The 15,188-nt window shown below is 40.1% G+C and overlaps 1 protein-coding gene across 8 annotated transcripts in view; it reads left to right on the top strand.

The window, feature by feature from the left end:
* The window catches only part of nbeab (neurobeachin b), a 206,506-nt gene that overhangs the window by 171,775 nt on the left and 19,543 nt on the right, over nucleotides 1-15,188 (top strand). For all 8 annotated transcript variants that reach the window (XM_044354827.1, XM_044354830.1, XM_044354825.1 and 5 more), the window contains 4 exons: nucleotides 1,594-1,706; nucleotides 9,775-9,915; nucleotides 10,988-11,107; nucleotides 14,662-14,814. In XM_044354827.1, the coding sequence (XP_044210762.1) occupies nucleotides 1,594-1,706; nucleotides 9,775-9,915; nucleotides 10,988-11,107; nucleotides 14,662-14,814 (527 nt within the window). The remainder of the gene's footprint in view (nucleotides 1-1,593; nucleotides 1,707-9,774; nucleotides 9,916-10,987; nucleotides 11,108-14,661; nucleotides 14,815-15,188) is intronic.

Genomic DNA, 15,188 nt, shown 5'->3' with positions numbered 1-15,188 from the left:
TGCGAACGGGAAGTGGTCTTCTAATTAAACACTATTCCACTGCTATTAACATCCTGCCACCCCAACTCAGGCCTCAGCACCAGTAGGTCTAACCGCACCAACACCCCCCGACTCTTCCTCAACATTCAGCTCGCTGATTTCTTTTCACTATGTGGCATTAACCTGGATAATTATGCTCACTAGCTTCCCTCAGACCCTGGCTATTTTGCAGAAACCCTCGCATTGACTAGCCTGTCAGACGTTACCACTCGCTCAGCTAGAATTAGATTCTCTAATGTCAATGTGCTGCACTCCGTGAGCGAGCAGAGACATACCTGCTGGACTGGTACAATTTGAGAAAATTTTGTTGGTAATCATTAAGTAACTTTCTGGCTATAGCTAGCAGATTTAGGAAGTGTTATTCTATTTACTGACTTGCATGATAAATAACTTTTAGTTTTCTGACCTTGGTGTTGCCACCTCTTGATACCACTTTGATATGAAAGCTTTTGATGTGAGGTGGAGATAGAATATCATCTCTGAGTGCTTAATTAACATCAATTTATCATGAAAAATTGTAACATTATCAATGCAAAATGTACAAGAGTGTCTCATTCTTGCAATAGTCATTGTGAGATGATGCAATGTGTAACTTTGTAGTTTCCGTTGACCTCTAGTCATTCTTACAGTACTAGGGTAGCTTGGTCTATACTAGTAAACATTAACTCTGGAAAAGAATAAAAACATAAATGTGAAATGTTTCTGGGACAAAATGTGGTAACACTTTGTGTTAAGAAAGGATGTTATAGGAATGTGGTCAGACCCTAGGGTTGTCATTGCTCCCTATTGCAATTTAGTTTCATTTTTCTTAGTGAGTAAAATCAAATGTTGTTTCCTTTTTTTTACTGTCATTTTGCTTTGAGTGTACACTTTTACAGTGATTTATTAACAGCAGTAATCATTTCAACAAAACCATTATAGCAGACCCATCCCAATCCTGGATTACAACTGGCCACCACCTGACCTCACAGCTGTATCAGTGTCATCTTCAAAAGAAAAGTAGAGCATCAATGACAAAATGTTACATTCTCTTGGCTTTTCCCATGGATTTCCTATGACACGTTTTGCCATCTGAAAACCATATTTCCACTGCCAGAGCATAATTCACATCTGGCCAATCAGCAGATCAAACTTGCAGTGACATTTTAAGCGTGTGGAGTCATGGCCCCCAGAAGAATCTATATCTCTCTAATTACATCCACTCCTTACTACTTAAAAATACTTATGCTCTCTTTAAAGTTAAAGATGGCCTCCTGTAACTCCTAAAGTCTATTGATATGGTATACTCAGCAGACAAAGGCATGAGGAGCGCAGAAAACATTCTCACGTAGCAGACAAAGCCTTACCATTAGTATACATGTTTCCCTGGCAGACTCCCTATGAGACAGGAAGTGCGTCTGACTGACGGTTCTGAGATTGGGGGCTTGTTGGAATGTTGCATGCTGATCCCCCAAAGTAACTGAAGCCTCGAGTGTACCCTGCCCCGCTTTCAACCCCTCTGTTCCCATCCAACCCTTCATCACTCACAGATTTCTGTCTGCTCTGTGTGTCTAGGGAGGACATACAATGACCTGAACCAGTACCCAGTCTTTCCCTGGGTCCTCACCAACTACGACTCTGAGGAGCTTGACTTGACCTTGCCAGGGAACTTCAGAGATCTCTCAAAGGTACCAAGGCCTCTTGGCCATACACCTAAGTATGATGGAGGAGGGGTGGGGGGGCAAGTAGGGGCAGCTGGCTCTGAGTGCAGGGGATTTCCTTATTAAGGCCCAGACTGTAAGAGAATATCATATTTAATGGTAAAGCAATCATGTGTCGAGTCTAAACTCTTGAGGTGGAATGCAGAAAGTGGAAAATGCTGATTGTAACATCCTGTAATGCTCAAATCTCATAATGTCTTATATCAAAGATTCAGCACAACATTTGCTTAGCTGCTAATTGTATTCACAAAATGTTTTTCCATTCAGTAATTCAGTAGTGAAATTTAGTTTCTGCTTGAGTTTGACTTCTTTCAAGGTTGATGAACTGATAAGAGCAGGTCACAAGAACAGCAGTGAAAGTCGTTCTAATTGTGGCAGGTCGAAAACGCATCAAGCAGCGCAGAGTAGCGAGAGTTCTGCTAACGCTGCCAAATCACAAGAGGTCAGACACAAATGACACTAATGCCCCGCAAACCCTCGGAGATAAAGTTCAGCGTTACGTTTGCTCTGTCTTTGATTGAAGGGGAAAAGGCAGCAGATCACTCTACCACAAACTGTGGCCTGGTTTACTGGTTTACCACCCCCCTTTGTATCTGTCTCTGTCTCTCTCTCTCTCTCTCTCTCTCTCGCCCTCGCTCTCTCTCGCACATGCACACTGCAGCTCACTGACCTGAAAACAGTCGCATTCCTGTCTGAGCTCTCTCTCTCTCCCTCGCTCACTTTATCGCTCCCTCATTCCCCCTTGTTTCCTTCAAAGCGCCGACATTCTGACAAAGAGCCTCACTTTGCCATCTCAGTTCTCAACAGTTTGTATCAATTTTCAGCTTTTCAAGGCATGTGTGTGCCGTGTTATGTAGTGGGAGAGGAAGAGAACTTGAAATCAAAAAAAAAAAAAAAAAAAAGAAGTTACTATGAAACAATCAAAGAATCAAAAACAAGTTAGATAGAGTGCTATGAATTTGAGAAATGATCTCCCACTGCTCTGGAGCACTTCTTCACATTTCAGTAAACCCAGAATGTTTTGGACAAACTGCTCAGTTGCACATCTTGCTGCCATCATCTCAGCACTTGTCTGCTTTTGGCGGCTCCGGCCTGTGGGGTATCCAGGTGGGCTGAGAGAGAGCCCTTGGATATGTGTGTGTGTGTGTGTGTGTGTGTGTGTGTTTGTGTGTTGAGGGGATGATCAGGGCTGAGCCATGTGCAACCCTCTTGCCCTGGGGAGACAGTTATGTATTGTAATGTATTCCAGTGACATCCTCCCATGCTGTTTACAGGGCTGAGCTGCCTTCATTAGCATGAGTTCACAGCCCGTGTCTCCTGACAGTTGTCCTTGGAACCCCGGGGCGCTTACCTCCAAAAGTTCACAGCTAGTGTAGCAGGGAGGGACAGAGGCCCCCGCACTTCTCCTCTCTGCTTGGTCTGCCCTTTTGTTCAATTATGGATCAGAGCGAGCTGCACAGTCTCCAGAGACTTGTTCATTGTATATTAGGGCTGTGTGCATCTCTCTAAGGTGTAAGTCCGGTGGGTGTGGCTTTGTACCATGTAAGCTGTATGTGTAGTTACTAGGGCTGGGAATCGTTGAGTTTTGGCACCAGCAGGATACCTTACTTTGAAGAATATGAACACAAACTACCACAAAACATTTTTTTTCATTTAACATAAGAGGTCAAAGTTATCAATTAAATGCTGTCTACACATGAACTTAAAAAGTAAAAGGCAGTACAGTTACAAATTGGCAAAATTACGATTTTAAATCTGAAACTGTCAAAGAATAAAAAAAGAAGGTTATTGATCTGAGGAAGAATTCTTTGTCAGTTTTCAATATTTGAACATTTTTGATACATGATGCAATAGACCCATTTTAATCTGTGCCGAAAAAGTATTATAAGTAGTGGTTAAAACACTTTTTTTTTCTGCAGTTGAATAATATCGAATCACCTCGTGTAATATTAACCATCACTCTAGAGCTGCAGCATTACATTAATAAATTGTCATATCATTACTCTTATAGTACCGCGCTGGATAAAGCTAAATTATAATTGCAACTAAATTATAAACATCATTGATACACTTCATTCATTCTCAAATGATCCCACGATGGCATTGCACAATTTGGGAGGCTTTCTTTCCCACACATCAGAGCCATACCAGAGACCTGTTTGACAAATCCAGGTGACTGCCACTTGATAGACAGCATTGTTTGAACTGCAGGGAGCTCTGTGCTGATGTGCCGAATAATTTCCTCCCAAACCTTACTGCACACACCTACAATTACCTGCTGGTTGGGTATTCAGTCAGCTGTGAACAGTGCTATTGAACACTGCGTTGCCCTGCCCCGGGCCAGAGTTCTGCATATTTGGATGTCAGATACATTCATGCAGTGAAGTGTTTCATCAGATTCTAATGATTATTTCTTGATGGATTGACAAGTGGATGGTAGATAAGGGGAAGCTAATTTTCCTCATAGCTGTTAAATGATGTGTTAGAAATTCTTATAATTGCACCAGAAAACAAAAGAAGCAGATGTGGGTTAACTCTGTGTTTCTTTACCCACTGACTGAAAATGATTGTGTCGTTTGTGAAGTATTGTTTTAAAAAAAATGACACATTTCTTAACCCGTACAACCCATTCAAGTGTTAACACACATTTTTTTTCCTTAAGATAACAAAAATAAAGCTGATGTTGTTGATTTATCTTACAGAATGTCAGAAAACCCTTGTCAACATGTTCTGGATGAGCTGTGTTAAGATGGAGAGACGGCTTTTGAACCTAACAGTCTCCTTCTCAAAGTTTTTGATGTGGCACTCAGTGAAAGCTGATCATCTCTAAGAGACGCACTCTGACTAACGCAGACAGAGCGTGGGTGCTGTAAAGATCCTCTCCACACTTTTCTTTCCATAATGGAGCCTTTTTCACCCTCACTTCCACTCCAGTCACGCAGTTTGGGAGCACATCTGCTTTATTTTGTGTTGGAGCAACTTGATTGCATTAGACTGGAGCTGCATGCAGCCCTGCCTCTGACAAGGCAAGCAAAAACGACTGCGACTTCTCCTGACAGAGCACCATAGCAGCATACTGTAATGTAATTTCTTTTGAAATATAAAATGCAATATGCGTCTCTTAGGGAGGTAGCTTAGATATACCCAAACAAATGGAGGCACTCTCTGTGCACTCACTCACCAACAACCACGTTCATTTCCTGCATCTTTGGACTGCAACACCAGAAATGATCCTGATTGAATCTGAAGCCAAATCTGTGTTTGATCATACTTTGTTTAGTTGTGTTGATGTACTTCTCTGGGTCAGGTGTTATCCAAGAAATGAACTCAGATAGGAGCAAGTGTGGAACTGTCTGAACCAGTTGTTTTCATGGTCTTATGTCTGTGATCAGTGTGATATGCACTGCAGGGAAAAAAGGGAAGAGGTGATTATTCTTTGTTGAGTAGATGTACGCAGAGGCTGATTTGGGCTTATCAACAGATGGTGAGTATGACAGGACTAAAGGCAATAAAGTTCCACTGAAGTACTTACACTATCTCATCATTAATGGGTTTGTATTTCTCATTAAATAGCCAATCAATCATACATTCCCCTCATATGTGTGGCTGTTCTTTGGTACTCAAAACAAGGTATAAAAGTATACCGCAAGCAGAAAACATTTATTTTTGGAAAGTATTATTGAACCAGAAAATTTAATTTGACATTTCTGAGGAAGATATAGAGTATTCCACATGTATTTATAGTATGTTTTGCTATGGTTAAGGCTCTAGAGATGTACAGGATTTGGATGAACCTAGAAGTAGCCTTTCAGTTTACTTTATGCTTTGACCCGATCACCGATGGTCAGTTCATTACAATTTCACGTTTTTATTTAAAACACTGTCTTTATTTCATAATATGTGTATTTGAGACTGGGGCAGATATAATTAATCTTTAGATAGAACTAAGTTAATATGTAAGATTGTATCAAAGCATGTAAATATTGAGCTGAGACAGTTGTATTGAAAATTTGGACAAAAGGCCTTATTTTTGTACAACTGCAATCACAACCATTGTGCACAAATAGGGCAACAACTGAGGACTTGCTAATATATTAGGTTCTATAGTCTGATGTTGATTTTGGAGGATGCAACAAGCCGTAACTAAAAGTTAAGACTGTGCTTTACAACCTTATCTTTATATACAGATGGTTGGCAAATTAAAGGAAACCACATGTCTTGTGTAACTTGTTGGGTCACCACGAGGCAAAACAGCTTCATTGTTCCTTCTCCTCTCATTTATTCAGGTGTTTACCTTTAATTTTTCACCCATCTATGTATTTTTACAGTGCACATGCACCTTCTTTCTATAACTATACAGTACATCTACCTTGCCTCATTATTTGCATCAATACAGGGAAGTGTATTAAATCACCTGCAAAATTGGTAGTTGATCGTTTTTCGGGTTAACTCTTTCTTTATCTTTATTTTGTTGTCTTTTTTTTAACATTTCAGTGAGTTTGGTGTATTGCTCCAAAATTTGCTGTATACTGTAACAGTCCCAGCTTGAGCAGTGTTCAACAACCTGCCAGGTGCGAATTTTCCCGTAAAGATGACAGCAACCAGTGACAATAAATAACACCTACAAGTTCACCAGCACAAGTTTTCGAGAAAACAAAATGAAAGCATTCTTACTTCTATACTATAGCAGTCACATAGAAAACCTCTCATTATATTGTATTTCTACTTACACAGCTGAGCGGCTTGGGAACACAGAACGTTTTTTTTGTTTCATTTAAGTGGAGTCAAGTAGAAGAATTAACAGGAAATAACTTGTCACTAAACATATCATTGGATCCCAACCCTGTAACTGTGTGCTTCATTCACGAGGTGTTTGTGGTTGGTTTAGTGTCACGAAAAGGTAGAGAGGCTGATGGCAGTGGAATGGAGACTGAATCTACTTTTGGAAAGTACCTAAAATTTAAAGTTGACAATTTTAATTTTAGCTCATAAAATCCCTTTAAAGGGAAACCTGCAATGTCCCCTGCACCCCGTCAATGTACATACATACATACATACACTAAAAGTGCTTGTTTTTGCCACTGACAGGCTCAGATTGTTATTATAAGTGTCTGACAACATTATGGAAAGGATGCCCACAGAGAAATAAAACTTTTTTCTTTACCTTTCAATCCGGTCTGTTTGTTATTGTGTCAAACCAAGTCTCGCTCAAGGAGAAGTGTCTCTCTGAAATCTCATGAGGTCTCGTAAGTATATGGTTCATATCACATAGTTTTACCTATAAATATATGAGTTAGGTTGTTGTCGATCTTCTTCTGGTACCATGATATTAAAACGGGCAAGTAAAACACTGTAAATCAAAATCTTGCCAATCAGTATGAGCTTCGGTTCTAATTCCTGTAACATGAAGTGTTTACTTTTTCCTCTCTTACACTCATTACTGTTACTTGCAGCTGTCTTTTCCTTATACTTTTCCCTCTGCCACGTCTTAACTGGACCTTTCATACAGCTCAAACCTGCATTAGTTAAACTAGCAGCGGTTTTACAGAGTGTGAGACATCTTGTGGCTTGCACCCCAATCCAGCTGGGCCGAGACGTCACATGCAGGGCTATTATCACCCCATAAATCTATGCAGATCTCAATAAACTTCTCTTTCAGTCTATTCAATTGTGCTAACACTGATGTGGACTGCCATTCAATTTTAAGGAAGAACCAGAAAAAAACTGGCCCCATTTAATTTTGACTTTGAGCTTTAAGCATGTGTGTTGTGCCACACACGGATATGACCTTAATCTCCTAAATGACCAAGAGACTGTCTGTTGTACTGAGTTTGAATACAAACTTTAGCCAGCTGAACCAATACCAGTGAAATTTTTAATAATGTTAGACTAAAGTGGCTTTATTTTTAGGCATCCATCTCAAACCATTTTGAAACGAAGGATTTTATTTTATTTCTTCTGACCTCTGAGCTGCAGCTTTCAGGTAGAAAAGCTGCCATTGATTACTTTACCAGCCTCCCTTCCCCCTCTGTAACCGATTCAGTGGTACTGAGTATATTAATATTGACTGCCAATATGCCTCTGAGGCTCTTATATTGGACGGGTTGATTGAAAAGGCAGAGAAAGCAATTTATTCACCACTAAACGTATGTTTAATGGGAGTAATTTTGTTGCCATAAGAACACATGAAAGTAAAACAGCCGCCAAAGGGCAAAAACCCAGCGATGGTGTCAGTACAATATTGAAGTTATTACCGAGGCTGCGGTTAAATAATGAACCACGCTATCCAAGGTTTGGTCTAAGTATGAAATAATTGGATGGATGTCAGAAAATATAGCACTGATGTTATTTTTTCTGTTTTCTATCCTCACAATAATTAGGCAGCAGTTCTTCAAATTCAGGACATTGAATATGAAAGTTTTTATGATTGATTGAGAATTTTAAGCTCCACTATTTATCATTAACAGACTGGTTTGGGTTTGGTTTGGTTTTCTTCTACTTCTTACATTAATAATAGGAAAATCTTCAGTTGTCAGGAGCTTATACATGCATAACATATATAACATAATAATATGTAAAATATAATGCAATCTCATACAGTTTTTCCACAATAAATACTAGCTTATAATGCTCTGACTTTTCAGTCTCTGTTTCAGTCTCTGTTGTTAAAAACTGTTTCTGTTCTGATGGGCGTTCCTGGTAACTCACATTAGCAGCCCAGTAGCACAGAAGGGTTGACCACAGATGGGAGTAGCAGTGCTGACTAAAGTGTTTGGCTCTGTGGGTGCGTTGGGTGTAAATCAGGTCAGCCAGGGTTAATCCACATGGATTACCCACAACATTTAGAAGGAGACGCTCATATCTCCTCCCTCCATCCTCAGTGCGCCATCCTGCTCACCCCTGCCACCATATCCCTGTAAATTTCAGACAGAAGACAGCTCAACAGGAACTTTTTAGGGTTCAGGAGAATAATGGGGTCTGACAGACAAATCCCAGAGTAAAGCTCCTTGTCTGCCCTGAACTCTCCCCCAGACTCTTAGCTGCCCTCGCCACATGTAGCCTAATGGGGAACTACTGAGACTCTACAAGCCTATTTTTGTTAATTATGCTCAGCGCACAAGTAATATACACATCTTTCAATGAAAGTAGACGTACTGTAGTTTCATTGGCTGCACTGTAGCGTGGTCTTTAATAAAGTTCACTGAGAGTTTGAACCGTCATGTCACTACATGATTAGAGTATTGGCAGCAAATCATTGTCTCAGCAGGCAAAATATCTGTCTGATTCACATGCTGATGCTTTTTGTACACACTTATAGATATAATATGAATCGCAGTGATGCAGCCAGAAGGTGGTGACTACAAATTATGATACAAGAACAAAACCCCCTTCGTTTAATATGAGCTCTGCCAAAAAAAAAAGTTATTTTTATATGGATGCATTTGTGCACTCAAATAATTTATTTTACAAGTATATGGCACGAGTATTTTCCCATAACTCTCTCATAACTGTCAAATAACTACATGATCATTAAAACTTAATTTAAATGGTCATAAGACGGACTGTATCTGTTTGCAATAGAGTTTGTTTTCAATTTAAGATTTAAAAAAGATTAAGATAAGTGGTTCATGTAGGAGATGATGCAGATCTCTCTTTTCTGAGGCTTTGAGTTATGTAGTTACACAATAAGTGAGTAAAATTAAACTACATATATGAGTTATATAACATACTTTTGCCTATAAAGCATGAGTTCGTTTGCTGTCCATCTTCTCCTGGTACGATAATATTAAAATGGGCAAGTAAAACATTTAATAACACTGTAAATCAAAATCAGAGCTTTGGTCTAACACCAGTAAAGTGAAGTGTTTACTCATTACTATCTCCTGCCAGGTAATTGTAATGCCTGGATTCAAGAAAGAAGGTATTGAATGCCATGGTTGTCTCAAGACATATTGTATTGTACAGAGGTGTTCTTGTAAATATAACCTTCCTTACTTGTAAAGAGTGAACCTTGTATTTCTTAATTTCTCTCTAGCCTGTCGGGGCTCTGAATCCAAAGCGTGCAGCGTTCTACGCTGAACGCTATGAGACTTGGGAAGACGACCAGACACCACCTTGTCATTACAACTCCCACTACTCCACAGTCGCCTCCACCCTGCACTGGCTCATCAGAATAGTGAGTAAAATCACCTCTTCAGCCTGCCTTACACCCATTATTGAACTGTCTTCAAAATCTGAGGATTAGTCAAGCCTCTGTACAGGAATGAAGTCAGACCCATATCCTCATTTTTGAGTCTGCATTACTTGATTGTCACTTGTCAGACTTGATGATGCTGTTACTTTGAGGTCTGTCGGCTTCTGCAGAGGAAACAGCTCAACATCTCAATTTGATTGGGCCTGAGTTAGACCAATGGCGCTCAGAAAACACATTTCACAGGCCAGTAAACCGGCATATGTGAACTAAATAAAGAGTGGCTGGGTAATGATTTACAGAGGCTGCTGTGACAGGTTTATGTGTTTCGGGCAACCCAGTGAGCGCTGGAGACATGTCTATCAAGGTTACTGAGCACTGTCCTCATTTACTCTGCAAGAGAAGGAGGAGGCACATGCACTCTCTCCCAATCTTTTCCCCCACAAAACAGGCCCTTATAACCCTCACAGCCTCTTTGAGTTGCTGTACATTTGATTTTGAAGTCAGCTTATTAATTTTAAAAGAGTTTTATGGGGAGTTCGTACTGTATTTCTCCTCCTCCCCCATCATTAGCAGAGAGGGGCTGATGAACTGGGGGAGTTCTGTTGACAGCAGTTAGATTGGCCTCTGTGGGTTTGTTCCCACAATCCCTTTCTTCCTTTGGTGAGTGATCCATCCGCTCCAACCGGCAATGATCGCCATCTCAGGCTGAGAAAACCAAATTTGAGCCAATTATCATTATAGCTCACTGTACTCAGGAAGAACACTAATTAATTCTCCCTCAGGCCTGGATACAATGAATGACTGATCTCTACAGAGATCCCTTAGTCTGCCGCAGAGAAGAATAACAATGATATATTGCAGAAAAATTCACATGTATATTGAATAAGTTGCATGGTAATCTTGTAAATTCAGATCAGTACCGAGATTTTTATTATGTAGATTATGATGATTGCAATCAAAATGGATGTCAACAGAGTGGAAAAGATAATGAAGACTTTGAATTTCGGTGGGGAGATCTTTCATCTTTGTGATGTTGAATTTGCTTTCTCCTCAGGAGCCCTTCACCACCTTCTTCCTCAGTGCTAATAACAACAAATTTGACCACCCAGACCGCACCTTTTCAGCCATTGCACGCTCCTGGAGGAACTGTCAGAGGGACACATCAGATGTAAAGGTGAGAATCACAACAAAAGCAAAAACAACCCATGTTTTACATGTATGTGGACACGTGGGTCCATAAGTTCACAGTACTACACACCTGAAAAGTTGTGCCCTAAGACAACAAAGATGTTTGAAGTTGAATCTGTGATCATTATCTTTCATCTATTTTTTCCTTGCTGCATTGTTTAAGCTGCTGTTATGGGTCTGTGGGTATAAAGTGTCCAATTCCAATAACAACAATAATAAAATATATCATATTGCAGGACTCCTCTACCAGCAAAACTGTAGCTGTATAGTATATATAATTGGCAATATAACTATACCAAGCCACTATGCTCCCCTCCCCGTCTAGTGTGCTTGTACACCATTGCAAAAATACATACCATTAATTATACATGCCTCATCCGAACAGCGAATCACAAAGAAACATAGTGTACAGGAAGACCCTGAGCACTTAGAAAAGCACATTTGATTTATCTCCTGCAGAAAACAAACTATCTCAGAGGTAGACTGATCTTGCATCTGTGCATGGAAGCACTCATGAGTTTGAACAAAGGCTGCGTCTGAGAGAGAGACAAAGCCCTCCCTCTGCAAATCCACAGAGCAGTCACCGAAAACGCTGAACCCTGCTGATTCGCCTCCATTTTGCCCACTGCATAACACGCAGCAGGAATATGCACTGACCTCAAAGTGTCATATATTTCTAGCACACCCTGTATTGGATAGTGTTGCCCCAGGCAATTAATAAAGCATTAATGACAAAAGCTATTTAAAATGTAGTCTTTTATGTACAGACAGGGCTTTTACTTGCCAGGATCTGGGGGAGAGCAGCCAAGAATCTATGTGAGGCAGAGGCAGAAAGCTGCAAGCCAGCGAACAGCTGAATAGTCAAACGCCACCCTGTTAACAAATACAGCCTACTTTCAACGACTTGTATGTCTGCATGCATTTGTTTTTACACACATAAGACGGTTACTGATCTATTAGGAGAGGAATTGTTCTGTGGAGGACAATGCTGGATTACTAACAGTATTTCATAATGTATTAGAGGGAGAGAAATATTATGCAAGAGCTGGTTTGATTTACTTATTGTGCAATAGTGGTAAAATATGAGGCAAAGCCACAACAAGACTGATCAGAATATTAGTAATTACTATCTTCCTTTTTTATAATCTCATTTTGTGTTATTTATTTTTGTTTTAATTTGTATGTCTTCTGACCCTTTTTATAGTAGTAATTAGTAATCTTGAACATACTACACATAAAAAGATAATTTTCTAAATGTTTTTCTGTCTTTCTCAATAATGTCCTATCCATGATAATATGAGATAAAATAAATAGATTTCCATTCATGCCAGCGGAAAAGCAGCTAAACATGTGAACAGACACATAAACACCATGCACAGCCACCGTGTAGCAACTGAGACTGAGCGGAGAGTCTGGGGTTAAGGTCAGCCTCAGCCCAGTCCACCAAGCGGGGCCGTCAGGCTTCTGATTAAAAGGCAGCTTGTTTTTACCAGGGTCTCTCCTTCATTAACCCCGGCCTCCTCCAGCAGTAATGACGACAAGACCGAGGGTGGTTGAACCCCTGATGGGGATGACCTCCTAAAAGAGCAAGTCAAATGGAAACAACCCCGCTCCAACCAGGACTTCACCTCCTCGACCACCCCATCATTAACGTGCATCCATACCTCTCATTTATTTCTGCATGTGAGTGCACACAGTTATGTTAAGCTGGCACAGCCACCCATGGGCAAAAAGAAGCAGAGTTTTCTTGGAAGCGGGCATACTCACACGTACATACACACACACACACACACAAACTGCCACCATGCTGTCTGATGGAATCTAGCAGCACTCCACTGGTGACAGATTCTGACGAACATGTCATTAAGGTGACACAGTGTAAAGCAATGGAGGCTCGTGTGATTGACTTGTTAGCCCATTACGATGCTGTTGCAGAATTAATGGCTGCCATGGGAGGGTGGCTTGAAAACGGAGCTGGCAGTTTTAACGGCTTGGTGGTGAGTTACGGCAGGAAGTTTACAGACGAAAAAGAGGAGAGAAAGTGTGTGTGTGTGTGTGTGTGTGTGGGTATGTGTGTATGTGAGAGACAGGGGGAAACAGAGGAATGGCTACTTCAATCCTTTCCTTGTCGTGTGCGGAGGGTGAAATGTGACCAACAGCAGACCAGCGGTGTTATTGGCCTGTCCTGTGTCATGCTAACTTGCTCTTTCAAAACCTAGTGATTTATGGGGGCTTAAAAGCTGTGTTATGTATCCCATAGGCAATATAAAACTAGGTAGTACCATTGAAACTGACAAACACTGCATTCATAAAACATTCCTGATACAAGGAGTTAAAATATCTCGGATACTCCTTCATAATCTTCATAATTCATAAAGAGACAGAGAGCAACATTTGACTTGTCTTGTGTGTATGTTTTCTAATGAGGACAGAGACAAAGGATCCACATTCCTCATGTGCATATGCCTCATTGTGCAGAGACTTTACTCACTCATCCTTTCTTAGATGTATGATCATGAGGATAAGGGATCAGGGTGGAGATTGCAAAATCATTGCAAGTGTGCATAATTTACAATTGCATAATACCTTTTTCTTTAATAATTTCTTAAAGGGCCGTATCAGTAGTAGTAGTTGCATGTTTTAGCCCAGTAACTGTGCCAATAACTGTCCAAAGCATGCCATAGTTTTTTTTTTAAATGATTGCCCAACAAGAGGCCATCTGTTCATTTAAAGTAAGTCAAACAAATATAATACAATAATAAGACAAACCCAGACCCACGCCTAGATAAATAAGCAAACATGAATGTTGCAAGAGTTTTTAAAACAGTTTCTAAACTTCGACAATAAGTAAAGGCAGCAAAACACTGTAGTGCATTACCTATCTCAAGCAAGTCTGCAAGTTGATATACATAGTGTACTTAAATAAATGGAAAGCAGTGGTTGCCTGGAAGGTAAGAAGTCTAAAATGAATGGCATGCTTTGGAAAATGGCCAGTTTTAAATATACATGATGTGTACAGTAACATAAAAATACAAGAGTGGTCCCTTCGACACAGGAGAAATCCCTTTAGAATAGTCTCGTCTCAAAATTCGGGTAAATATTTGTTCTCTTCTTCAGTGTATGGAATCACACCAGGCTTTATGTAGGGGGGCTCCTTTACCATGCTGACTTCCCCTCCACTGCGAGGTCCTGACCCCATCACAAGAGCCCAGAGACCAGGGAGAAAAACCCAACTCAGTTCCAGTTTCATTTAACACACCTAACACCTCTGCCTGGAATAACTGGACTAGCACCTCTCACCGCCTTCTCGTGGCCTGCTGTTTAGTTTGTTTGTGTTACCTTTACCCTTGAATTCTCACTTCATCTCAGTGGGATACAGAACCGTTTTTTTCTCTGTTTTTTTGTGGCTCTGTCCTCACACATGTTATTTCTTGCACTTAGTTGAATTGTTAGTCGATTATATGGTGAGAACTGCAGCATTAGACCCGGTCTTGTCAGTCAGCTATATAACATGAACGTTCCTCTTCCTTTGAAACGCAGGAACTGACTCCTGAGTTCTACTACCTCCCAGAGATGTTTGTCAACAGCAACGGCTATCATTTGGGAATGAGGGACGACGGGAACATGGTTCATGATGTGGACTTGCCGGCCTGGGCCAAGAAACCTGAAGACTTTGTTAGGATAAACAGGATGGTAAGGTTTAAACATTTGTGTCAAATTCTAAATTTCATGGTATGATTAATTATGTATGTTAAATACATAAACAAAATAGAACAATTTTTAAAAATAAAAATGATTAAATTTTGATATATAGATTATTTTCATATAGTAACATTATTTTTTAAATTATATTTAGATATTCATCTTATACTATTCAGTAGAAGCCGTGCTCATTCTCATAAGCTGCACTTTATGGCACATCTTGCACATCATCTCATTTTATATACTATGATGTAATTTGTACTCAAAATACACTGCTGCAAGTATATAGTACTGTAGTAAAACATACAATAGGGTGAGATGATATACTGTATATGCTGTAAATTACTGTACATGTACCTCTTTAA

The sequence above is a fragment of the Thunnus albacares genome, chromosome 6, assembly GCF_914725855.1.
Source record: "Thunnus albacares chromosome 6, fThuAlb1.1, whole genome shotgun sequence".
Classification (NCBI taxonomy): domain Eukaryota; kingdom Metazoa; phylum Chordata; class Actinopteri; order Scombriformes; family Scombridae; genus Thunnus; species Thunnus albacares.
The sequence above is the reverse complement of the archived record's forward strand: the minus strand, read 5'-3'. Positions and strand labels throughout refer to the sequence as shown.